At 40.7% G+C, this 26,480-nt stretch overlaps 1 protein-coding gene and 1 non-coding gene across 2 annotated transcripts in view; both read left to right on the top strand.

Annotated features, from left to right (window-relative positions):
* The window catches only part of CD53 (CD53 molecule), a 37,077-nt gene extending 34,746 nt beyond the window's left edge, over nucleotides 1-2,331 (top strand). Inside the window, exons 7-8 of the mRNA XM_052637797.1 lie at nucleotides 811-894; nucleotides 1,757-2,331. Of these exons, the coding sequence (XP_052493757.1) occupies nucleotides 811-894; nucleotides 1,757-1,828 (156 nt within the window). The 3' untranslated portion in view covers nucleotides 1,829-2,331. The remainder of the gene's footprint in view (nucleotides 1-810; nucleotides 895-1,756) is intronic.
* A 16,033-nt stretch (nucleotides 2,332-18,364) lies between these two features.
* On the top strand, nucleotides 18,365-18,471 carry LOC128045847 (U6 spliceosomal RNA). The gene has a single exon (XR_008199181.1). It is a non-coding gene; the product is annotated as a U6 spliceosomal RNA (small nuclear RNA).
* The last annotated feature ends 8,009 nt before the right edge of the window (nucleotides 18,472-26,480 follow it).

Raw genomic sequence — 26,480 nt, 5'->3', positions numbered from 1 at the left:
GCAGAAAAGCTTCTCTTTCTACTTATTTCCCTGCTCTCATTCCTTGGAGATGGCAGCATCCAACTCCTTAGCAGAATTAATTATAAGTGAAGAGTGAGGAGCTGAGGGTGAAAAAGTTGATGGAACTTCTGACGAGACCCAGAGAAGAAGCCCAAATCATCTTCCAACTAGACCAAGTCCCTAAGGTCCTGTTACCCATGTCACCCACTTGATATTGTTTGGAAATCTCTGGAATTTGGGTGGGTGGGCAGTCTGTGAAGAAAGACTGGGACACCCACCAACCAGCAACTGCCCTGCAGCTTGGTAGGGCTATGATATCATTACTGGCTTTTGAAGCAGAAGCTGAAATGCAACTAGTCATAGGGTTGCATAGCTTATATTCCTATTTGTCAATGCCAAGACAATAGTGAATGTTCAAAAAATACAAGGACATATGTTGTTGACCTGCCTCTTGGGAGCTAATTTAATGCAGTGCGTAAATATACAAGACTTTTACTTTATTTACTTCCACTGTAATGATAACAATACTGGAAAAGTCTCTAGTTTAATGTTCTCTACTTCATGCTCATTTCTTCATCCATATTATATATATATAATATATTATATATTATAATATTAATAATGGATACAGATAATATTATAATATTATCCATATTATATATATATATATATATATGTATGTATGTATGTATGTATGTATATAATGCCTGTCCTAAATGTCTTGGCAAGAGACAAACTATCATCCCAAATAAGCCTCTTGATAAAGTTGAGTAATATAGTAGTGTCATTTGTGCATGTAATTTTTTCTAGGGTTGCTATATACAAGCAAAACAGTGGTTTCACTCTAATTTCCTGTATATTGGAATCACCACTATCTGTGTATGTGTAATCCAGGTAAGAGCTTAATCAGAGGACTATTTTGAGAATTAAATGAGTTAAGTCATGTAATTTTTAAAGTATGTGCTTGATAAATATGGGCTCCCCTATTCAAGTAGAAAATTATATTATTACCAGTTTAAGGCATACAGAAAATAATGCTGTAAGATCTATCTGGTCAATTAATCCCTAATAGAAATGAGTGTATCATGGTCAAATTAAAAGCCACTAAATGGAACCTTACTTTGGTTCCTCATTCAGCTCATCTGGAAAAGCCTGTTAAATAAAACATTTCACTTGAAAAATTGACCTTGTGTGCTAAGGAGGAGTTGGTGATGAAACTGTAATCAATTTCCTCATTGCTTCTCTGCTTATCTTGACAAGTCAGGAGTGAATGGGGATAATTTCTTATTCTTTTTTATTATGTTATATTCCTACTATTTTTATACCCAAGTGTCTTGAGTGTATCACAGATTAGCTAAGATCTACTTAGGAAGCTCAAAGAGAAATGATTTTTCTCTACTTGGAAACCAAGGAGGCCTAAGGCATGGGTAGAGAAGACTCATTGCACCTTTGCGCAAAGTATTGACCTGTGCAGAACTTCATTATACCAGCAGCAGAATTTCTGTGGTTTCTTAAGAAGACAAAAAGATGTCTCAGCACTTAATATTCCATTATCTTGCCATCATCACCCTTACTTGTCTCCCCACTGCCATTCTAAAGCTAAAGGAGAAAACTCTTGAGAAGGAATTAGAAGTGATAGTAGGAAGGGTAGTTTCAGTGTGATGGACACTTTCTTTTCCTCTGGGACTCATCCTAGGGACTGTGGGTGAGATGTTTTACGTGTAAAGACCTCACTTTTTACCAACTCTTTCCTCAGGTATTAGGGATGTCCTTTGCACTGACCTTGAACTGCCAGATTGACAAAACCAGTCAGGTCCTAGGACTCTGACCTGCTGCTGCCATGTGCTGGAGAGACTTCTTTCATCGCTGGAAATCCAAAACAACTTGTATCGTGAAGTCCTAAATGACCACCTCTTGAATTGGTGTCCTTGTTCTCCCTACCATCTCTTTCTTATGGAGTCCCTGACTTACACAACCAGAGAAGAGGGTGTTGGTCAGGCACTTCCCTGACAGGCAGCAAGACAATCCTTTACTCACTCATGGCAGTAGCCTTAGCATTCTTTAATACCTGATCATTTGTCAGACATGAAAGGGCAAGAGAACCTGTGGTACTAATGGCTCAAAATCGAAGGATGGGTCTGTAGCTTGACTTTCTGCATCTTTCCATTGCCAAAATGTCTCTGGCCTCTAAATCACACACAGTCCACACTCCAAAGTCAAACAAGAGATAAGCTTAAGGGAGCTCTGGGGGCAGATTCACTGGATCATTATCACAATCCTCTGTTTCCTTTTGACTAGAGGCCTTGGCTACAGGAATGACAAAAGCACTCTTTCTCCAAAAGTTAGGTTTCATTTCAATTTCTTTATGATTCATCTAAGTCTTTCTAAGAGGAACTGTCCAATGACTCACATCCTGATTTCAGCCAATTGCTTAGACTTTGATTTACATAACTATGAAGGAATTCAGCAGGATCAGTATTTCTGGTGGTTGAGGTAATAATCACATTCAAAAGAGTTCTGGTGTTAATTCTCTTTCAGAAAAGTTTTTTCTTAATGTAATATTTTAATTCTTCAATAAATAAAATAGCTTATGATCTCTCAATCATTACATTCTCATCCTTTGTCTCAAGTATAGTTTTCATGACCCAGCCTGATTGTTCTGCCTGCAAGTTAGGGATATTAGTTATCTATTGCTAAATAATGAATTACTACAAAATTTGTCACTGACAACAAATATTTATTATCTCACAGTTTTCGTGGATCATAAATCTGAGAGCAGCTTAACTGGCTGATTCTGGATTGTGATCTCCCTGATGATTACAGTCAAGATGTCAGCTGCAGTCATCTCAAGTCTCAACTAGAAGAGGACACACTTCTAAGTTCTCATATTGAAGCAGGAGGGAAGGGGGCAGGGCATGGCCTTTAAAAGAATGACATAAACATAGGATATGACAAAAACTGGTTAAAACCAACTAGGTCCAAGATGGTGGAGCATTCGATTTCCAGTGGACTTTGAGCTTCATCATACATTTATTGCAATACTCTAACATAAGCTAAGTGATACATCCAACAGTGCCATGACAGTTCTGAGCCTGACTATCAAAGATCAAACAGTTAGAGGTGACCTGATTCCTGGAAATCTCTGCCCTTTCCCCAAAATAATTGGAATAATCCTCCCACTCATCAGCCTATAAAATTGCCCATCCCATGAAAACTAACCACACCACATTGTGAGGCCACTCTTGCCTTCTGAGGTGGCCCACACTCTGTCTGTGGAGTGTGTTTCTATCTAAATAAATCCACTTCTTACCTATCACTTTGTCTCTCACTGAATTCTTTCTGTGATGAGACATCAAGAACCTGAATTTCATTAACTCCTGAAACCAGGTATGGATTTCAGTTAAAATATTGATTTCAAGTCTCAGCCTGAGTTACACCATTTCAGTATGGCTCCTGGTAGGCATCAGTTCTTTGCCACATGTACCTATCCACAGCACTGTCTTATGACATGGCAACTGATTCTCCCCAGAGCAAGACATTCAAGAGACAGCATGAAATACAGCACACAAAACAAGCCGTTAACTCCTTTTATAAGCTAACTCAAGAATGCCATCACAACTGTCCTGCTTTACACTATTCCTTAGAAGTAAGTTGAAAAGTTTACACTTCAAGGGAGGAAATTATACAGCATATAGAAACTATGGGGTAGAGACCACTGGGAGCTGTCTTAGAGGTGATCAGCCACACCATGATTTTTGGTGTTAGGAGAAGCTAAATTTAATTGTCTTTGTTGTTGTTGTTCAGTCACTAAGTCATATCCAACTCTTTGTGACCCAATGCACTGCAGCACACCAGGCTTCCCTGTCCTTCACTATCTCCTGGAGTTTGCTAAACTCATTTCCTTTGAGTCAATGGTGCCATCCAACTATTTCATCCTCTGTCATCCCCTTCTCCTCCTGTCCTCAATCTTTCTCAGCATCAGGGTCTTTCCCAATGAGTTGGCTCTTCGCATCAGGTGGCCAAAGTATTGGAGCTTGAGCTTCAGCTTCGGCATCAGTCCTTCCAATGAATATTCAGGGTTGATTTCCTTTAGCATTGACAGGTTTGATCTCCTTGCTGTCCCAGGAACTCTGCTTTGTAAATAGATTCATCTGTACCATTTTTCTAGATTCCACATATATGTGTCAATATACGATATTTATTTTTCTCTTTCTGACTTCACTTTGTATGACAGCTTCTAGGTCCATCCACACCTTTGCAAATGGCACAATTTCATTCCTTTTACAACCACTATAGAGAACAGTGGGCTTTCCAGGTGGCGCTAGTAGTAAAGAACCTGCCTGCCAATGCAGGAGACATGCAAGACACACACGGTTCAATCCCTGGGTTGGGAGGATTCCCTTGAGGAGGAAACGGCAACCCACTCCAGTATTCTTGAAAAATCCCACGGGCAGATGAGCCTGGTAGACTATAGTCTATAGAGAACAGTACGGAGGTTCCGTAAAAAAACTAAAAATAGAAGTACCGTATGACACACCAATCCCACTACTGGCATATATCCAGAGAAAAACACAATTCCAAAAGATACATGCACCCTAGTGTTTATTGCAGCACTTTTACAATAGCCAGGACATGGAAGCAACCTAAATGTCCACTAGCAGAGGAATGAATAAAGAAAATGTGGTATATATGTATACATACACACACACAATGGATTACTACTCATCCATAAAAAGGAACAAAACTGTCCCCGTTTCTTGATTCCTGCCTCTATGATCTTCCCTGAGTTCCAAAGTGTCACTCACTTGGGCATGTCTGACTCTTTGTGACCCCAGAGACTACAGCCCATCAGGCTGCTCTGTCCATGGGATTTCCCAGGCAAGAATACTGGAGTGGGTTGCCATTTCTTTCTCCAGGGGATCTTCCCAATCCAAGGATCGAACCCAGGTCTACCACATTGCAGGCAGATTCTTTACTATCTAGGCCACCAGGGAAGCCCTGAGTTCCAAAGGGAAGATTCAAATAGTTGCTAATCTGGGAATAGTTGCTAATCTTAGGTATGTCATAAGCTTTCTTGGAGGAGGTCGCCATTAACCACATCACAGAGCTGCCAGAACTTACACAGGACTGGGAGACAGACTCTTGGTGGGGGGGACAAACAGAACTTTGTGTGCACCAGGACCCAAGAGAAAGGAGTGACCACACAAGAGACTGACCCAGTCTTGCCTGTGAGTGTTCAGGAGTCTCTAGCAGAGGCAGAGGTTGGTGGTGGCCTGCTGCAGGGTTTGGGGCACTGAGTGTAGTAGTACATGCATGGGATCTTTTGAAGGAGGTCGCCATTATCTTCATTACTTCCACCATAGTTTGAAGTGAAGTGAAGTGAAGTGAAGTTGCTCAGTCGTGTCTGACTCTTTGGGACCCCATGGACTGTAGCCTTCCACACTCCTCTGTCCATGGGATTTTCCAGGCAATATATTGGAGTGGATTGCCACTTCCTTCTCCAGGGGATCTTCCCAACCCAGGGATTGAACCCGGGTCTCTCGCATTGTAGACAGACACTTTACCATCAGAGCCACCAGGGAAGTCCCCACCATAGTTTGGCCCCAGGTAAATAGCAGGGAGGGAACACAGCTCCACCCATCAACAGAAAATTGGATTAAAGATTTACTGAGCCTGGCCCCGCCTATCAGAATAAGACCCAGTTTTCACCCCTAGTCAATATCTACCATCAGGAAGCCTCCATAGCCTCTTATCCTTCTCCATTATAGGGCAGAAAGAATGAAAACCACAATCCCAGAAAACTAACCAATCTAATCACATGGACCACAGCCTAGTCTAACTCAATGAAACAATAAGCTATGCCATGTAGGGCTGCCAAAGACAGATGGGTCATGGTGGAGAATTCTGACAAAATGTGGTCACCTGGAGAAGGGAATGAAAAACCACTTCAGTATTCTTGCCTTGAGAACCCCATGAACAGTATGAAATGCAAAATGATAGGATACTGAAAGAGGAACTCCCCAGGTCAGTAGAGAAATGAAGAGATAGAGCCAAAGCAAAAAAACACCCAATTGGGCATGTGACTGGTGATGGAGTTCAGTTCAGTCGCTCAGTGGAGTTCAACTCTTTGCGACCCCATGAATCCCAGCACGCCAGGCCTCCCTGTCTATCACCAACTCCCAGAGTTCACTCAGACTCACGTTCATTGAGTCCGTGATGCCATTCAGCCATCTCATCCTCTGTCGTTCCATTCTCCTCCTGCCCCCAATCCCTCCCAGCATCAAAGTCTTTTCCAATGAGTCAACTCTTCACATGAGGTGGCCAAAGTACTGGAGTTTCAGGTTTAGCATCATTCCTTCCAAAGAAATCCCAGGGCTGATCTCCTTCAGAATGGACTGGTTGGATCTCCTTGCAGTCCAAGGGACTCTCAAGAGTCTTCTCCAACACCACAGTTCAAACACAACAATTCTTCGGCGATCAGCCTTCTACACAGTCCAACTCTCACATCCATACATGACCACAGGAAAAACCATAGCCTTGACTAGACGGACCTTAGTTGGCAAAGTAATATCTCTGCTTTTGAATATGCTATCTAGGTTGGTCATAATTTTTCTTCCAAGGAGTAAGCGCCTTTTAATTTCATGGCTGCACTCACCATCTGCAGTGATTTTGGAGCCCCCCAAAATAAAGTCTGACACTGTTTCCACTGTTTCCCCATCTATTTCCCATGAAGTGATGGGACCAGATGCCATGATCTTCGTTTTCTGAATGTTGAGCTTTAAGCCAACTTTTTCACTCTCCTCTTTCACTTTCATCAAGAGGCTTTTTAGTTCCTCTTCACTTTCTGCCATAAAGGTGGTGTCATCTGCATATCTGAGGTTATTGATATTTCTCCTGGCAATCTTGATTCCAGCCTGTGCTTCCTTCAGCCCAGAGTTTCTCATGATGTATTCTGCATAGAAGTTAAATAAGCAGGGTGACAATATATGGCCTTGACCTACTCCTTTTCCTATTTGGAACCAGTCTGTTGTTCCATGTCCAGTTCTAACTGTTGCTTCCTGACCTGCATACAGATTTCTCAAGAGGCAGGTCAGGTGGTCTGGTATTCCCATCTCTTTCAGAATTTTCCACAGTTTACTGTGATCCACACAGTCAAAGGCTTTGGCATAGTCAATAAAGCAGAAATAGATGTTTTTCTGGAACTCTCTTGCTTTTTCCATGATCCAGCAGATGTTGGCAATTTGATCTCTGGTTCCTCCGCCTTTTCTAAATCCAGCTTGAACATCAGGAAGTTCACGGTTCACGTATTGCTGAAGCCTGGCTTGGAGAATTTTGAGCATTCCGTCACTAGCGAGTGAGATGAGTCCAATTGTGTGGTAGTTTGAGCATTCTAGGGCCTTGCCTTTCTTTGGGATTGGAATGAAAGCTGACCTTTTCCAGTCCTGTGGCCACTGCTGAGTTTTCCAAATTTGCTGGTATATTGGGTGAAGCACTTTCACAGCATCATCTTTCAGGATTTGAAATAGCTCCACTGGAATTCCATCACCTCCACTAGCTTTGTTCATAGTGATGCTTCCTAAGGCCCACTTGACTTCACATTCCAGGATGTCTGGCTCTAGGTGAGTAATCACACCATAGTGATCATACGGGTCGTGAAGATCATTTTGTACGGTTCTTTCGTGTATTCTTGCCACCTCTTCTTAATATCTTCTGCTTCTGTTAGGTCCCTACCATTTCTGTCCTTTATTGAGCCCATCTTTGCATGAAATGTTCCCTTGGTGTCTCTAATTTTCTTGAAGAGATCTCTAGTCATTCCCACTCTGTTGTTTTCCTCTATTTCTTTGCACTGATCACTGAAGAAGGCTTTCTTATCTCTTCTTGCTATTCTTTGGAACTCTGCATTCAGATGCTTATATCTTTCCTTTTCTCCTTTGCTTTTCACCTCTCTTCTTTTCACAGCTATTTGTAAGGCCTTCCCAGACAGCCGTTTTGCTTTTTTGCTTTTCTTTTCCATGGGGATGGTCTTGATTCCTGTCTCCTGTACAATGTCACGAACCTCATTCCATAATTCATCAAGCACTCTATCTATCAGATCTAGTCCCTTATATCTATTTCTCACTTCCACTGTATAATCATAAGGGATTTGATTTAGGTCATACCTGAATGGTCTAGCGGTTTTCCCAGGTTTCTTCAATTTAAGTCTGAATTTGGTAATAAGGAGTTCATGATCTGAGCCACAGTCAGCTCCTGGTCTTGTTTTTGTTGACTGTGTAGAGCTTCCCATCTTTGGCTGCGTAGAATATAATCAATCTGATTTTGGTGTTGACCATCTGGTGATGTCCATGTGTAGAGTCTTCTCTTGTGTTGTTGGAAGAGGGTATTTACTATGACCAGGGTGTTCTCTTGGCAAAACTCTGATTAGTCTTTGCCCTGCTTTATTCTGCATTCCAAGGCCAAAGTTGCCTTTTACTCCAGGTGTCTTGACTTCCTACTTTTGCATTCCAGTCCCCTAGAATGAAAAGGACATCTTTTTTGGGTGTTAGTTCTACAAGGTCTTGTAGGTCTTCATAGAACTGTTCAACTTCAGCTCCTTCAGCATTACTGGTTGGGGCATAGATTTGGATTACTGTGATACTGAATGGTTTGCCTTGGAGACGAACAGAGATCATTCTGTCATTTTTGAGATTGCATCCAAGTACTGCATTTCAGACTCTTTTGTTGACCATGATGGCTACTCCATTTCTTCTGAGGGATTCCTGCCCACAGTAGTAGATATAATGGTTATCTGAGTTAAATTCACCCATTCCAGTCCATTTTAGTTCACTGATTCCTAGAATGTCGATGATCACTCTTGCCATATCTTGTTACCACTTCCAATTTGCCTTGATTCATGGACCTGACATTCCAGGTTGCTATGCAATGTTGCTCTTTACAGCATCGGATCTTGCTTCTATCACCAGTCACATCCACAGCTGGGTATTGTTTTTGCTTTGGCTCCATCCCTTCATTCTTTCTGGAGTTATATCTCCACTGATCTCAAGTAGCATATTGGGCACCCACTGACCTGGGGAGTTCCTCTTTTGGTATCCTATCATTTTGCCTTTTCATACTGTTCATGGGGTTCTCAAGGCAAGAATACTGAAGTGGTTTGTCATTCCCTTCTCCAGTGGACCACATTCTGTCAGACCTCTCCACCATGACCCTCCCATCTTGGGTTGCCCTACGGGCATGGCTTAGTTTCACTGAGTTAGACAAGGCTGTAGTCCTAGTGTGATTAGATTAACTAGTTTTCTGTGAGTATGGTTTCAGTGTGTCTGCCCTCTGATACCCTCTTGCAACACCTACCATCTTACTTGGGTTTCTCTTACCTTGGGCGTGGGGTATCTCTTCACAGCTGCTCCAGCAAAGGGCAGCCACTGCTCCTTACCTTGGATGAGGGGTATCTCCTCACTGCCACCCTTCCTGACCTTCAACGTGGGATAGCTCTCTAGGCCCTCCTGCACCTGTGCAGCCACTGCTCCTTAGACAAGCCTCAGTTTCTTCATCTGCAAATTGGGCCTGACACTGGCCCATGCTTCTAGGGTTGTAGTGAAGAGTAAGTGAGATGGAGAATGCAAATGGCATAGGGCTATGCCTGGCATGCAGAAGGCATGGGGAGGAGGTATGTTCTTAGAAGTGGCCTAATGCCATTTCCTCCTGAGAAAACCCCCTGTTCCTCTCTCTAGAGTTTTTTTTAGAAATAATCCTTACATTCCTGGGCCTCAGAGGTGGCCTTGGAACCCCTTGCAAAGTCAGAAGTGAGCTGACACATGCCTCTTGTCTATTGGCTAAGGCAAAGGTCATGGGTCAAGAGGGCGGAATACTGCCTCCTCCCTCTCCCATCACATGTGCAGATGCAGGAGCCTGAGACTTGCTTCTGCATTACCTACTGACCAGTAGTGAGACCTTGGGTGAGTTTCTCCCCTCTCTGGTCCTGAGCTATGCCCTCAGCTCCCAGTGCCAGCTTGAGGTGGGACTGGTGATGGAAGCAAGGTTGAACTGTAAAGAACAATATTGTATAGTAAAGAACAATACTGCATAGGAACCTGGAATGTGAGGTCCGTGAATCAAGGCAAATTGAAAGTGGTCAAACAGGAGATGGCAAGAGTGAACATTGACATTCTAGGAATGAGTGAACTATAATGGACTGGAATGGGTGAATTTAACTGAGACGACCATTATATCTACTACTGTGGGCGAGTATTACTTAGAAGAAATGGAGTAGCGATCATAGTCAACAAGAGTCTGAAATGCAGTACTTGGGATATAATCTCAAAAAAGAGAATGATCTCTGTTTGTTTCCAAGGCAAACCATTCAATATCATGGTAAACCAAGTCTATGCCTCAACCATCAGTGCTGAAGAAGCTAAAGTTGAACAGTTTTATGAAGACCTACAAGACCTTCTAGAACTAACACCCCCAAAAGATGACCTTTTCATTATAGGGGACTGGAATGCAAAAGTAGGAAGTCAAGAGATACCTGGAATAACAGGAAAATTTGGCCTTGGAGTACAGAATGAAGTAGGGCAAAGGCTAACAGAGTTTTGCCAAGAGACTACACTGGTCATAGCAAACACTGTCTTTCAACAACACAAGAGAAGACTCTGCACACGGACACCACCAGATGGTCGACACTGAAATCAGATTGATTATATTCTTTGCAGCCAAAGATGGAGAAGCTCGACACAGTCAGCAAAAACAAGACGGGAAGCTGACTGTGGCTCAGATCATGAACTCCATATTATCAAATTCAGACATAAATTGAAGAAAGTAGGGAAAACTACTAGACCATTCAGCTATGACCAAAGTCAAATCCCTTACAATTATACAGTGGAAGTGAGAAATAGATTTAACAAACTAGATCTGATAGACAGAGTGCCTGATGAACCATGGATGGAGATTCATGACATTTGTACAGGAGGCAGTGATAAAGACCATTCCCAAGAAAAAGAAAAGTAAAACAGCAAAATGGCTGTCTGAGGAGGCCTTACAAATAGCTGTGAAAAGAAGAGAAGTGAAAAGCAAAGGAGAAAAGGAAAGATATACCCATTTGAATGCAGAGTTTAAAGAATAGCAAAGAGATATAAGAAAGCCTTCCTCAGTGATCAGTGCAAAGAAAAAGAGGAAAACAATAGAATGGGAAAAACTAGAGATCTCTTCAAGAAAATTAGAGATACCAGGGGAATATTTCATGCAAAGATGGGCACGATAAAGGACAGAAATGGTATGGACCTAGGAGAAGCAGAAAATATTAAGAAGAGGTGTCAAGAGTACACATAAGAACTAAACAAAAAGGATCTTCATGACCCAGATAACAACGATGGTGTGATTACTCACCTAGAGCCAGACATCCTGGAATGTGAAGTCAAGTGGGCCTTAGGAAGCATCACTATGAACAAAGCTAGTGGAGGTGATGGAATTCCAGTGGAGCTATTTCAAATCCTGAAAGATGATGCTGTGAAAGTGCTTCACTCAATATACCAGCAAATTTGGAAAACTCAGCAGTGGCCACAGGACTGGAAAAGGTCAGCTTTCATTCCAATCCCAAAGAAAGGCAAGGCCAAAGAATGCTCAAACTACGGCACAACTGCACTCATCTCACACGCTAGCAAAGGTATGCTCAAAATTCTCCAAGCCAGGCTTGAGCATTACGTGAACCATGAACTTCCTGATGTTCAAGCTGGATTTAGAAAAGGTGGAGGAACCAGAGATCAAATTGCCAACATCTGTTCGATCATGGAAAAAGCAAGCAAGTTCCAGAAAAACATCTATTTCTGCTTTATTGACTATGCCAAAGCCTTTGACTGTGTGGATCACAGTAAACTGTGGAAAATTCTGAAAGAGGTGGGAATACCAGACCACCTGACCTGCCTCTTGAGAAATCTGCATGCAGGTCAGGAAGCAACTGTTAGAACTGGACATGGAACAACAGACTGGTTCTGAATCAGGAAACGAGTACGTCAAGGCCATATATTGTCACCCTGCTTGTGTAACATATATGCAGAGTACATCATGAGAAACGCTGGACTGGAAGAAAAACAAGCTGGAATCAAGATTGCTGGGAGAAATATCAATAACCTCAGATATGCAGATGACATCACTCTTATGACAGAAAGCAAAGAACTAAAGATCCTCTTGATGAAAGTGAAAGAGGAGACTGGAAAAAGGTGGCTATAGCTCAACATTCAGAAAACTAAGAGCATAGCATCCTGTCCCATCACTTCATGGGAAATAGATGGGGAAACAGTGGAAACAGTGGCAGACTTTACGTTTTTGGGCTCCAAAATCACTGCAGATGGTGAGTGCAGCCATGAAATTAAAAGACGCTTACTCCTTGAAAGAAAAGTTATGACCAACATAGACAGTATATTAAAAAGCAGAGACATTACTTTGCCAACAAAGGTCCATCTAGGCAAGGCTATGGTTTTTCCAGTAGTCACGTATAGATATAACAGTTAGACTGTAAAGAAAGCTCAGTTATGAAGAATTGATGCTTTTCAACTGCAGTGTAGGAGAAGACTCTTGAGAGTCCCTTGGACTGCAAGGAGATCCAACCAGTCAATTCTAAAGGAAAATCAGTCCTGAATATTCATCTGAAGAAGTGATTTTGAGGCTGAAACTCCAATACTTTGGCCACCTGATGTGAATGACTGGCTCATTTGAAAAGACCCTGATGCTGGGAAATATTGAAGGCAGCAGGAGAAGGAGATGACAGAGGATGAGATGGCTGAATGTCATCACCAACTCAAATGGACATGAGTTTGAGTAGGCTCTGGGAGTTGTTGATGGACAGGGAGGGCTGGTATGCTGCAGTCCATGGGGTTGCAAAGAGTCGGACACGACTGAGTGACTGGACTGACTGACTGACTGAATCTAGGAAGGGAAGGGAAGGGAGGCAAAGACAAGGGAGGGGCAGCCAGGAACAATCAGTTCAGTTCAGTCGCTCAGTCGTGTCTGACTCTTTGTGACCCCATGAATCACAGCATGCCAGGCCTCCCTGTTAATCATCATCTCCAGGAGTTCACTCAGACTCACGTCCATTGAGTCCGTGATGCTCTCCAGCCATCTCATCCTGGGTCATCCCCTTCTCCTCCTGCCCTCAATCCCTTCCAGCATCAGAGTCTTTTCCAATGAGTCAACTCTTCACATGAGGTGGCCAAAGTACTGGAGTTTCAGCTTCAGCATCATTCCTTCAAAAGAAATCCCAGGGTTGATCTCCTTCAGAATGGACTGGTTGGATCTCCTTGCAGTCCAAGGGACTCTCAAGAGTCTTCTCCAACACCACAGTTCAAAAGCATCAATTCTTCGGCGCTCAGCCTTCTTCACAGTCCAACTCTCACATCCATACATGACTACTGGAAAAACCATAGCCTTGACTAGACCGACCTTAGTCGGCAAAGTAATGTCTCTGCTTTTGAATATGCTATCTAGGTTGGTCATAACTTTTCTTCCAAGGAGTAAGCGTCTTTTAATTTCCTGGCTGCAATCACCATCTGCAGTGATTTTGGAGCCCCCCAAAATAAAGTCTGACACTGTTTCCACTGTTTCCCCATCTATTTCCCATGAAGTGATGGGACCAGATGCCATGATCTTCATTTTCTGAATGTTGAGCTTTAAGCCAACTTTTTCACTCTCCTCTTTCACTTTCATCAAGAGGCTTTTTAGTTCCTCTTCACTTTCTGCCATAAAGGTGGTGTCATCTGCATATCTGAGGTTATTGATATTTCTCCCAGCAATCTTGATTCCAGCTTGTTTTTCTTCCAGTCCAGCGTTTCTCATGATGTACTCTGCATAGAAGTTAAATAAGCAGGGTGACAATATATGGCCTTGACCTACTCCTTTTCCTATTTGGAACCAGTCTGTTGTTCCATGTCCAGTTCTAACTGTTGCTTCCTGACCTGCATACGGGTTTCTCAAGAGGCAGGTCAGGTGGTCTGGTATTCCCATCTCTTTCAGAATTTTCCACAGTTTATTGTGATCCACACAGTCAAAGGCTTTGGCATAGTCAATAAAGCAGAAATAGATGTTTTTCTGGAACTCTCTTGCTTTTTCCAAGATCCAGCAGATGTTGGCAATTTGATCTCTGGTTCCTCTGCCTTTTCTAAAACCAGCTGGAACATCAGGAAGTTCATGGTTTGCGTATAGCTGAAGCCTGGCTTGGAGAAATTTAAGCATTACTTTACTAGCGTGTGAAATGAGTGCAATTGTGTCGTAGTTTGAGCATTCTTTGGCATTGCCTTTCTTTGGGATGGGAATGAAAACTGACTTTTCCAGTCCTGTGGCCACTGCTGACTTTTCCAAATTTGTTGGCATATTGAGTGAAGTACTTTCACAGCATCATCTTTCAGGATTTGAAATAGCTCCACTGGAATTCCATCACGTCCACTAGCTTTGTTCGTAGTGATGCTTTCTAAGGCCCACTTGACTTGACATTCTAAGATGTCTGGCTCTAGGTGAGTGATGACATCATCATGATTATCTGGGTGGTGAAGATCTTTTTTGTACAGTTCTTCCGTGTATTCTTGCCACCTCTTCTTAATATCTTCTGCTTCTGTTAGGTCCGTACCATTTCTGTCCTTTATCGAGCCCATTCTTGCATGAAATATTCCCTTGGTATCTCTAATTTTTTTTGAAGGGATCTCTAGTCTTTCCCATTCTGTTGTTTTCCTCTATTTCTTTGCATTGATTGCTGAAGAAGGCTTTCTTATCTCTTCTTGCTATTCTTTGGAACTCTGCATTCAGATGCTTATATATTTCCTTTTCTCCTTTGCTTTTTGCTTCTCTTCTTTTCATAGCTATTTGTAAGGCCTCCCCAGACAGCCATTTTGCTTTTTTGCTTTTCTTTTCCATGGGGATGGTCTTGATCCCTGTCTCCTGTACAATGTCACGAACCTCATTCCATAATTCATCAGGCACTCTATCTATCAGATCTAATCCCTTAAATCTATTTCTCACTTCCACTGTATAATCATAAGGGATTTGATTTAGGTCATACCTGAATGGTCTAGCGGATTTCCCAGCTTTCTTCAATTTAAGTCTGAATTTGGTAAAAAGGAGTTCATGATCTGAGCCACTGTCAGCTCCTGGTCTTGTTTTTGTTGACTGTGTAGAGCTTCTCCATCTTTGGCTGCGTAGAATATAATCAATCTGATTTCGGTGTTGACCATCTGGTGATGTCCATGTGTAGAGTCTTCTCTTGTGTTGTTGGAAGAGGGTATTTACTATGACCAGTGCATTTTCTTTGCAAACTCTATTAGTCTTTGCCCTGCTTCATTCCACATTCCAAGGCCAAATTTGCCTGTTCCTCCAGGTGTTTCTTGACTTCCTACTTTTGCATTCCAGTCCCCTAGAATGAAAAGGACATCTTTTTTGCGTGTTAGTTCTGCAAGGTCTTGTAGGTCTTCATAGAACTGTTCAACTTCAGCTTCTTCAGCGTTACTGGTTGGGGCATAGACTTGGATAACTGTGGTATTGAATGGTTTGCCTTGGAGACGAACAGAGATCATTCTGTCATTTTTGAGATTGCATCCAAATACTGCATTTCAGACTCTTTTGTTGACCATGATGGCTACTCCATTTCTTCTGAGGGATTCCTGCCCGCAGTAGTAGATATAATGGTTATCTGAGTTAAATTCACCCATTCCAGTCCATTTTAGTTCGCTGATTCCTAGAATGTCGACATTCACCCTTGCCATCTCTTGTTTGACCACTTCTAATTTGCCTTGATTCATGGACCTGACATTCCAGGTTGCTATGCAATATTGCTCTTTACAGCATCAGATCTTGCTTCTATCACCAGTCACATCCACAGCTGGGTATTGTTTTTCCTTGGCTCCATCCCTCTATTCTTTCTGGAGTTATTTCTCCACTGATCTCCAGTAGCATATTGGGCGCCTAATGACCCGCGGAGTTCCTCTTTTGGTATCCTATCATTTTGCCTTTTCATACTGTTCATGTGGTTCTCAAGGCAAGAATACTGAAGTGGCTTGCCATTCCCTTCTCCAGTGGACCATGCAGCCTTAAGGCAGGGTTCTGATTCCATCTTAAAGTATACAGGTAACAATGTCTTTAAGCTCTTTTACATGTCAGCATTCTTCTTACCATAAAGAAAGCTGAGTACCAAAGAATTGATGCTTTTGAACTGTGGTGTTGGAGAAGACTCTTTAGAGTCCTTTGGACTGCAAGATCAAACCGGTCAATCCTAAAGGAAATCAGTCCTGAATATTCATTGGAAGGACTTATGCTGAAACTGAAGCTTTGGCCACTTGATGGGCAGATCCCACTCATTGGAAAAGACCCTGATGCTGGGAAAGATTGAAGGCAGGAGAAGAGGACAACAGAGGATGAGATGGCTGGATGGCATCACCAATGAAATGGACATAAGTTTGAGCAAGCTAAGGGAGTTGGTGATGGACAGGAAAGCCTGACATGCTGCAGTCCATGTGTTATCAAAGATTTGGATATGACTGAGTGACTGAACTAACTGATTCTTCTTATCAGAGAAACACCACCTGAGGTTACATTAAAAGAAACAGAGAAGCTGATCAAGATTACCTGAGACCAGATTAGAGGAGTGGAGGCCCTGCACTCCCCTGCTCTTAGCATATCAGCAGCCTTCACTCTGCACCCTTGCTATAAAACTCCTCATCAAATCATCCCATATTGGGACATATAGCTTTTTTGGCAACAAAATCTATGTCTGCTGTGTCCCCTTTTGTACCTTATTACACTTATGAGGTCTTACATGATATGTATTTTCTACTTCACTTAAAACTCTGTCTTTGAGATTCTAGTCGACACTGATGCACAGAGGCCGAGCTTTTGGCATCACAATCTATTTGAAGCTTTACCAAGCATGAGAGTTTTACATACATTTAAATTCTTCCCATTTAAATCTTGCCAAAATGTCTCTTGTGTGTACTTTCATAACACGCATAGAAATTTCAGAGATCTTATCACATTTTCTTTTATTACCTATTTCTCTTTTAATCAATTATTTCTTTATTAATTATATTGGCCTGATCATGTTAGAAAAAGAGATGGAAAATGTACAAATTAACTACAGATGAAAATTGGGCCATAACCACAGATATAAAGCCCTTGAGGGAATATGGTTAAAAAAAAATAGGTCAAATAACTTTTAAAATGTAGGTGGTAGAGATAATTTTCTAAAATAGTAGAAATCATCCAAATTGACTCAAAAAGAAAAAGAAGATTTCTATTTCTGATAAGACAATAGCAATATTACTAGACTAAACTTTCCATTTTATTTTTTTAATTTTTTTTTCATTTCTCCAAAGAAGACATACGGATGGCTAACAAACACATGAAAAGATGCTCAACATCACTCATTATCAGAGAAATGCAAATCAAGACCACAATGAGGTACCATTTCACACCAGTCAGAATGGCTGCGATCCAAAAGTCTACAAGCAATAAATGCTGGAGAGGGTGTGGAGAAAAGAGAACCCTCTTACACCGTTGGTGGGAATGCAAACTAGTACAGCCACTATGGAGAACAGTGTGGAGATTCCTTTAAAAATTGCAAATAGAACTGCCTTATGACCCAGCAATCCCACTGCTGGGCATACACACCAAGGAAACCAGAATTGAAAGGGACACATGTACCCCAATGTTCATTGCCGCACTGTTTATAATAGCCAGGACATGGAAACAACCTAGATGTCCATCAGCAGATAAAAGGATAAGAAAGCTGTGGTACATATACACAATGGAGTATTACTCAGCCATTAAAAAGAATACATTTGAATCAGTTCTAATGAGATGGATGAAAGTGGAGCCGGTTATACAGAGTGAAGTAAGCCAGAAAGAAAAACACCAATACAGTATACTAACACATATATGCAGAATTTAGAAAGATGGTAATGATAACCCTGTATGCGAGACAGCAAAAGAGACACAGATGTATAGAATGGACTTTTGGACTCTGAGGGAGAGGGAGAGGGTGGGATGATTTGGGAGAATGGCACTGAAACAGATATACTATCATGTAAGAAACGAATCACCAGTCTATGTTCGATACAGGATACAGGATGCTTGGGGCTGGTGCACGGGGCTGATCCAGAGAGATGATATGGGGTGGAAGGTGGGACGGGGGTTCAGGATTGGGAACTCATGTACACCTGTGGCTGATTCATGTCAATGTATGGCAAAACCAATACAGTATTGTAAAGTAAAATAAAGTAAAAATAAAAATTAAAAAATAAAAATAAAAATACATGAACCTAAAAAAATAAACTTTCCATTTTAAATAACTAAAATGCTAGATAAAAACTTTAAAATGTTTTATTAAGAGCATTGTTGAGTGCTCTCTTCAGCAGCACAAATGCTAGAATTGGAATGATACCGAGAAGGTTAGAATGCCCTCTGTGTAAGGATGATATGAAAATTAATGAAGACTTCCAATTAAAAAAAGAAAGAAAGACAGCAAACAAACACTATTGAGCTGCAAAGAAATTCTCAATTCAGAGACATAGTGATGGTATGTATCAGAGAAATAATAGGAATTTGAGGGCCTTTGCCAAATTAGATGAACTTGGGTATCAGTTTCATAGTCTCATGGTACATGGAGTACAGGAGGAAAACTTGGGGATCTGCTCATGGTGGAGAGTATAAGAAGAGATCTTTCCTCCTTTAAGTCAAAGACCCCAAAGGGTTACACTTTAGTGTTATAGAGAACTAGAAATACTGTTTACTTTCACCAAAGGTTATATGAAAATTGCCTGAAACTTGGCAGTATAACAGAGGAAGGCAACAGCCCTAAAAAACTGAATTCAGGGGCTTCCCTGGCGGCTCAGTGGTTAAAAAAAAATCCACCTGCCAATTCAGGAGACGTGGGTTCAATACCAGATCCAGGAAAGATCCCACATGACTTCGAGTGACTAAGCCTGAGCATCACAACTATTGAATCTGTTCTCTAGTGCCTCAGAGCCGAAACTATTGAAGCCCTCGCACCCTAGAGCCCAGGCTCCACAACAAGAGACTAGCTGCATTTGCAACAGTTAGAGAAAAGCCTGAGCATCAGCAAAGACCCAGCAGAGCCAAAAATAAAAAGTAAATAAAATTAAAACAAAAGAAAAAAATCACACTATAAACAAACAACAAAAAAACCTGAATTCACAGTCTGGTTATCATATTGACTTAAGGTGCAAATTTATAGTGTCCAAATCCAGACTCTCAAACTAAAAATTTAGTTTAACATAGTTCCAAATGAAGAGTTATCTGGAGCCTTCACAGATGAAAAATGCACACAATTTCCGGAGGAACACACATAATACCAGATTTCCATGAATCTAAAAGAGCAAATTTTCAATGAAATTCAACTATTTACAGTCAAAATTCACTAAACGCATGAGAAAACAAGGCAGTCTCAACCAAGAGAAGCAACAAGATAGGAGAGGGCTCATGAAACTTCAGATATTGGAGTAACGACACAAAATATAAACAGCCATGTTTTCATATATTTATAAAAATTAAGGACAATTTATTTTTATTTTTACTTTATTTTACTTTACAATACTGTATTGGTTTTTGCCATACATTGACATGAATCAGCCACAGGTGTACATGAGTTCCCAATCCTGAACCCCTCTCCACACCCTCCCCCCCCCCCCCCACACCATTTCATCTCTCTGGATCATCCCCGTGCACCAGCCCCAAGCATCCTGTATCCTGTATCAAACATAGACTGGTGATTCGTTTCTTACATGATAGTATATATGTTTCAGTGTCATTCTCCCAAATCATCCCATCCTCTCCCTCTACCACAGAGTCTAAAAGTCCGTTCTAAACATCTGTGTCTCTTTTGCTGTCTTGTATACAGGGTTATCATTACCATCTTTCTAAATTCTGCATATATGTGTTAGTATACTGTATTGGTGTTTTTCTTTCTGGCTTGCTTCACTCTGTATAATCGGCTCCAGTTTCATCCACCTCATTAGAACTGATTCAAGTGTATTCTTTTTAATGGCTGAGTAATACTCCATTGTGTATGTGTACCACAGCTTTCTTATCCTTTTATCTGCTGATGGACATCTAGGTTGTTTTTAAGGACAATTTTTAAATATGTGCAGAGAAGATGCTACAGAAAGACTAGGCATTTTTTAAAATGAAAAATTAATAACTGAAATTTAAAAAATATTAATTAAAAATGCAAAAAACCCCACAAATGAATATGTTTAATAGCAGATTTGATACAACTCAATTCAGTTGCTCAGTCGTGTCCGACTCTTTGTGACCCCATGAATCGCAGCACGCCAGGCCACCCTGTCCATCACCAGCTCCCGAAGTTTACCCAAACTCATGTCCATCAAGTCGGTGATGCCATCCAGTCATCTCATCCTCTGTCGTCCCATTATCCTCCTGCCCGCAATCTCTCCCAGCATCAGGGTCTTTTCCAATGAGTCAGCTTTTCGCATCAGGTGGTCAAAGTATTGGAGTTTCAGCTTCAGAATCAGTCCTTCCAATGAACACCCAGGACTGATCTCCTTTAGGATGGACTGGTTGGATATCCTTGCAATCCAAGGGACTCTCAAGAGTCTTCTCCAACACCACAGTTCAAAAGCATCAATTCTTCGGTGCTCAAATTTCTTCACAGTCCAACTCTCACATCCATACATGACTACTGGAAAAACCATAGCCTTGACTAGACGGACCTTTGCTGTCAAAGTAATGTCTCTGCTTTTGAATATGCTATCTAGGTTGGTCATAACTTTCCTTCCAAGGAGTAAGCGTCTTTTAATTTCCTGGCTGCAATCACCATCTGCAGTGATTTTGGAGCCCCCCCCCTCCCCCCCCCCCCCCCCACCAAATAATGTCTGACACTGTTTCCACTGTTTCCCCATCTATTTCCCATGAAGTGATGGGACCAGATGCCATGATCTTCGTTTTCTGAATGTTGAGCATTAAGCCAACTTTTTCAGTCTCCACTTTCACTTTCATCAAGAGGCTTTTTAGTTCCTCTTCACTATCTGCCATAAGACTGGTGTTATCTGCATATCTGAGGTTATTGACACTTCTACCAGCAATCTTGATTCCAGCTTGTGCTTCATTCAGCCTGGCATTTTGCATGATATACTCTGCATATAAGTTAAATAAGCAGGGTGACAATATACAGCCTTGACGTACTCCTTTTCCTATTTGGTACCAGTCTGTTGTTCCATGGCCAGTTCTTTTTTTTTTTTTTTTCCCCATTTACTTAGATTTTATTTGATTTTTTTCCCACACTGTTTCTTCTGGACATAGATATGTATGTATTTTGTTAGATTTATAATTAGGTATTTCATTTGTTGGTGCTATTGTAAATGGTATTTTAAAGAATTTCAGTTCTAATTACCTGGAGCCAAGATAATATTGTGTGTGTTTTTTTTTTTTTTTAAACTTTACGATATTGTATTGGTTTTGCCATACATCAACATGAATTCGCCACAGGTGTACACGTGTTCCCCATCCTGAATCCCCCTCCCACCTCCCTCCTCATACCATCCCTCTGGGTCATCCCAGTGCATGAGCCCCAAGCATCCTGTATCCTGCATCGAACCTAACTGGCAATTCGTTTCATATATGACATTATATACGTTTCAATGCCATTCTCCCAAATCATCCCACCCTCGCCCTCTCCCACAGAGTCCAAAAGACTGTTCTATACATCTGCGTCTCTTTTGCTGTCTTGCATACAGGGTTATCATTACCATCTTTCTAAATTCCATATATATGCATTAGTATACTGTATTGGTGTTTTTCTTTCTGGCTTACTTCACACTGTATAATAGGCTCCAGTTTCATCCACCTCATAAGAACTGATTCAGTGTATTCTTTTCAATGGCTGAGTAATACTCCATTGTGTATATGTACCACAGCTTTCTTACCCATTCATTTGGTGATGAAAATCTAGGTTGCTTCCATGTCCTGGCTATTATGAACAGTGTGGCGATGAACATTGAGGTACATGTGCTTCTTTCAATTCTGGCTTCCTCAGTGTGTATGCCCAGCAGTGGGATTGCTGGGTCATATGGCAGTTCTATTTCCAGTTTTTTAAGGAATCTCCACACTGTTCTCCATAGTGGCTGTACTAGTTTGCATTCCCACCAACAGTTTAAGAGGGTTTCCTTTTCTCCACACCCTCTCCAGCATTTATTGCTTGTAGACTTTTGGATAGCAGCCATTCTGACTGGTGTGAAATGGTACCTCATTGTGGTTTAGATTTGCATTTCTCTGATAATGAGTGATGTTGAGCATCTTTTCATGTGTTTGTTAGCCATCCGTATGTCTTCTTTGGAGAAATGCCTATTTAGTTCTTTGGCCCATTTTTTGATTGGGTGGTTTATTTTTCTGGAATTGAGGTTCAGGAGTTGCTTGTATATTTTTGAGATTAGTTCTTTTTCAGTTGCTTCATTTTCTATTATTTTCTCCCATTCGGAAGGCTGTCTTTTCACCTTGCTTATAGTTTCCTTTGTTGTGCAGAAACTTTTAATTTTAATTCGGTCCCATTCATTTATTTTTGCTTTCATTTCCAATATTCTGGGAGGTGGGTCATAGAGGATCCTGCTGTGATGCATGTCGCAGACTGTTTTGCCTATGTTTTTCTCTAGGAGTTTTATAGTTTCTGGTGTTACATTTAGATCTTTAATCCATTTTGAGTTTATTTTTGTGTATGGTGTTAGAAAATGTTCTAGTTTCATTCTTTTATAAGTGGTTGACCAGTTTTCCCAGCACCACTTGTTAAAGAGATTGTCTTTTCTCCATTGTATATTCTCGTCTCCTTTGTCAAAGATAAGGTGTCCATAGGTGCGTGGATTTATCTCTGGGCTATCTATTTTGTTCCATTGATCTATATTTCTGTCTTTGTGCCAGTACCGTACTGTCTTGATGACTGTGGCTTTGTAGTAGAGCCTGAAGTCCGGTGGTTCGATTCCTCTAGTTCCATTCTTCTTTCTCAAGATTGCTTTGGCTGTTCGAGGTATTTTGTATTTCCATACAAATTGTGAAAATATTTGTTCTAGCTCTGTAAAAAATACCATTGGTAGTTTGATAGCGATTGCATTGAATCTATAGATTGCTTTGGGTAGTATACTCATTTTCACTATATTGATTCTTCTGATCCAGAAAGCGGTATATTTCTCCATCTATTGGTGTCCTCTTTGACTTCTTTCACCTTGTTTTCTAGTTTTCTATATATCGGTCTTTCGTTTCTTTAGGTAGATATATTCCTAAGAATTTTATTCTTTTCAATGCTATGGTGAATGGAATTGTTTCCTTAGTTTCTCTTTCTATTTTCTCATTATTAGTGTATAGGAATGCAAGAAATTTCTGTGTGTTGATTTTAAAACCTGCAACTTTACTATATTCATTGATTAGCTTTAGTAATTTTCTGGTGGAATCTTTAGGGTTTCTATGTAGAGGATCATGTCATCTGCAAACAATGAGAGTTTACTTCTTCTTTTCCAATCTGGATTCCTTTTATTTCTTTATCTGCTCTGATTGCTGTGGCCAAAACTTCCAAAACTTTGTTGAATAGTAGTGGTGAGAGTGGGCACCCTTGTCTTGTTCCTGACTTTAGGGGAAATGCTTTCAATTTTTCACCATCGAGGATAATGTTTGCTGTGGGTTTGTCATATATAGCTTTTCCTATTTTGACCTATGTTTGTTCTATTCCTGCTTTCTGGAGAGTTATCATAAACGGGTGTTGAATTTTGTCCAAGGCTTTCTCTGCATCTATTGAGATAATCATATGGCTTTTATTTTTCAATTTGTTAGTGTGGTATATAACACTGATTGATTTGCAGATATTGAAGAATCCTTGCATCCCTGGGATAAAGCCCACGTGGTCATGATGTATGATCTTTTTAATGTGCTGTTAGATTCTGTTTGCTAGAATTTTGTTAAGGATTTTTGCATCTGTATTCATCAGTGATATTGGCCTGTAGTTTTCTTTTTTTGTGGCATCTTTTTCAGGTTTTGGTATTAGGGTGATGATGGCCTCATAGAATGAGTTTGGAAGTTTACCTACCTCTGCAATTTTCTGGAAGAGTTTTGAGTAAGATAGGTGTTAGCTCTTCTCTAAATTTTTGGTAGAATTCAGCTGTGGAGCCATCTGGACCTGGGCTTTTGTTTGCTGGAAGATTTATGATTACAGTTTCAATTTCCATGCTTGTGATGGGTCTGTTAAGATTTTCTATTTCTTCCTGGTTCAGTTTAGGAGAGTTGTAATTTTCTAAGAATTTGTCCATTTCTTCCAAGATGTCCATTTTACTGGCATATAGTTGCTGATAGTAGTCTTTTATGATCCTTTGTATTTCTGTGTTGTCTATTGTGATCTCTCCATTTTCATTTCTAATTTTAATGATTTGATTTTTCTCCCTTTGTTTCTTGATGAGTCCGGCTACTGGTTTGTCAATTTTATTTACCCTTTCAAAGAACCAGCTTTTGCCTTTGTTGATTTTTGCTATGGTCTCTTTTGTTTCTTTTGCATTTATTTCTGCCCTAATTTTCAAGATTTCTTTCCTTCTACTAACCCTGGGGTTCTTCATTTCTTCCTTGTCTAGTTGCTTTACGTGTAGAGTTAGGTTATTTATTTGACGTTTTTCTTGTTTCTTGAGGTATGCCTATATTTCTATGAACCTTCCCCTTAGCACTGCTTTTACAGTGTCCCACAGGTCTTGGGTTGTTGTGTTTTCATTTTAATTCATTTCTATGCATATTTTGATTTTTTTAAAAATTTCTTCAGTGATTTCTTTTGTGTTATTCAGCAGCCTGTTTTTCAGCCTCCATATGTTGGAACTTTTAATAGTTTTTCTCCTGTAATTGAGATCTAATCTTACTGCATTGTGGTCAGAAAAGATGCTTGGAATGATTTCAGTTTTTTTAAATTTACGAAGGCTAGATTTATGGCCCAGGATGTGATCTATCCTGGAGAAGGTTCTGTGTGTGTTTGAGAAAAAGGTGAAATTCATTGTTTTGGGGTGAAATGTCCTATAGATATCAATTAGGTCTAACTGGTCTATTGTATCATTTAAGGTTTGTTTCCTTGTTAATTTTCTGTTTAGTTGATCTATCCATAGGTGTGAGTGGGGTATTAAAGTCTCCCACTATTATTGTGTTATTGTTAATTTCCTCTTTCATACTTGTTAGCATTTGTGCTACATATTGTGGTGCTCCTATGTTGGGTGCATATATATTTATCATTCTTATATCTTCTTGGATTGATCCTTTAATCATTATATAGTGTCCTTCTTTGTCTCTTTTCACAGCCTTTGTTTTAAAGTCTATTTTGTCTGATATGAGTATTGCTACTCTGGCTTTCCTTTGGTCTCTATTTGCGTGGAATATCTTTTTCCAGCCCTTTACTTTCAGTCTGTATGTGTCCCTTGTTTTAAGGTGGGTCTCTTGTAGAAAACATATATAGGGGTCTTGTTTTTGTATCCATTCTGTCAGTCTTTGTCTTTTAGATGGAGTATTCAACCATTTACGTTTAAGGTAATTATTGATAAGGAAAACAAAGATCATGGCATCTGGTCCCATCACTTCATGGGATATAGATGGGGAAACAGTGAAAACAGTGTCAGACTTTATTTTGGTGGGGGCTCCAAAATAAATGCAGATGGTGACTGCAGCCATGAAATTAAAAGATATTTACTCCTTGGAAGAAAAGTTATGACCAACCTAGATAGCATATTGAAAAGCAGAGACATCACTTTGCCAACAAAGGTCCATCTAGTCAAGGCTATGGTTTTTCCTGTGGTCATGTATGGATGTGAGAGTTGGACTGTGAAGAAAGTTGAGCACCGAAGAATTGATGCTTTTGAACTGTGGTGTTGGAGAAGACTCTTGAGAGTCCCTTGGACTGCCATGAGACTCAACCAGTCCATTCTGACGGAGATCAGCCCTGGGATTTCTTTGGAGGGAATGATACTGAAGCTGAAACTCCAGTACTTTGGCCTCCTCATGAGAAGAGTTGACTCACTGGAAAAGACTCTGATGCTGGGAGGGATTGGGGGCAGGAGGAGAAAGGGACGACATGGGATGAGATGGCTGGATGGCATCACTGAATTGATGGATGCGAGTCTGAGTGAACTCCGGGAGTTGATGATTGACAGGGAGGCCTGGCGTGCTGTAATTCATGGGGTCACAGTCAGACACGACTGAACAAGTGAACTCAACTGAACTGACGGATAATCCCCTTGCCATTTACTTTATTGTTTTGGGTTTGAGTTTATACAGCCTTTCTGTATTTCCTGTCTAGAGAATATCCTTTAGCATTTGTTGGAAAGCTGGTTTGGTGGTACTGAATTCTCTCAGCTTTTGCTTGTCTGTAAAGCTTTTGATTTCTCTTTCATATTTGAATGAGATCCTTGCTGGGTACAGTAATCTGGGCTGTAGGTTATTTTCTTTCATCACTTTAAGTATGTCTTGCCATTCCCTCC

This window comes from Budorcas taxicolor, chromosome 3 (assembly GCF_023091745.1).
Source record: "Budorcas taxicolor isolate Tak-1 chromosome 3, Takin1.1, whole genome shotgun sequence".
Classification (NCBI taxonomy): domain Eukaryota; kingdom Metazoa; phylum Chordata; class Mammalia; order Artiodactyla; family Bovidae; genus Budorcas; species Budorcas taxicolor.
Note: the sequence above shows the minus strand (reverse complement) of the source record. Positions and strands in the feature narration are given on the sequence as shown.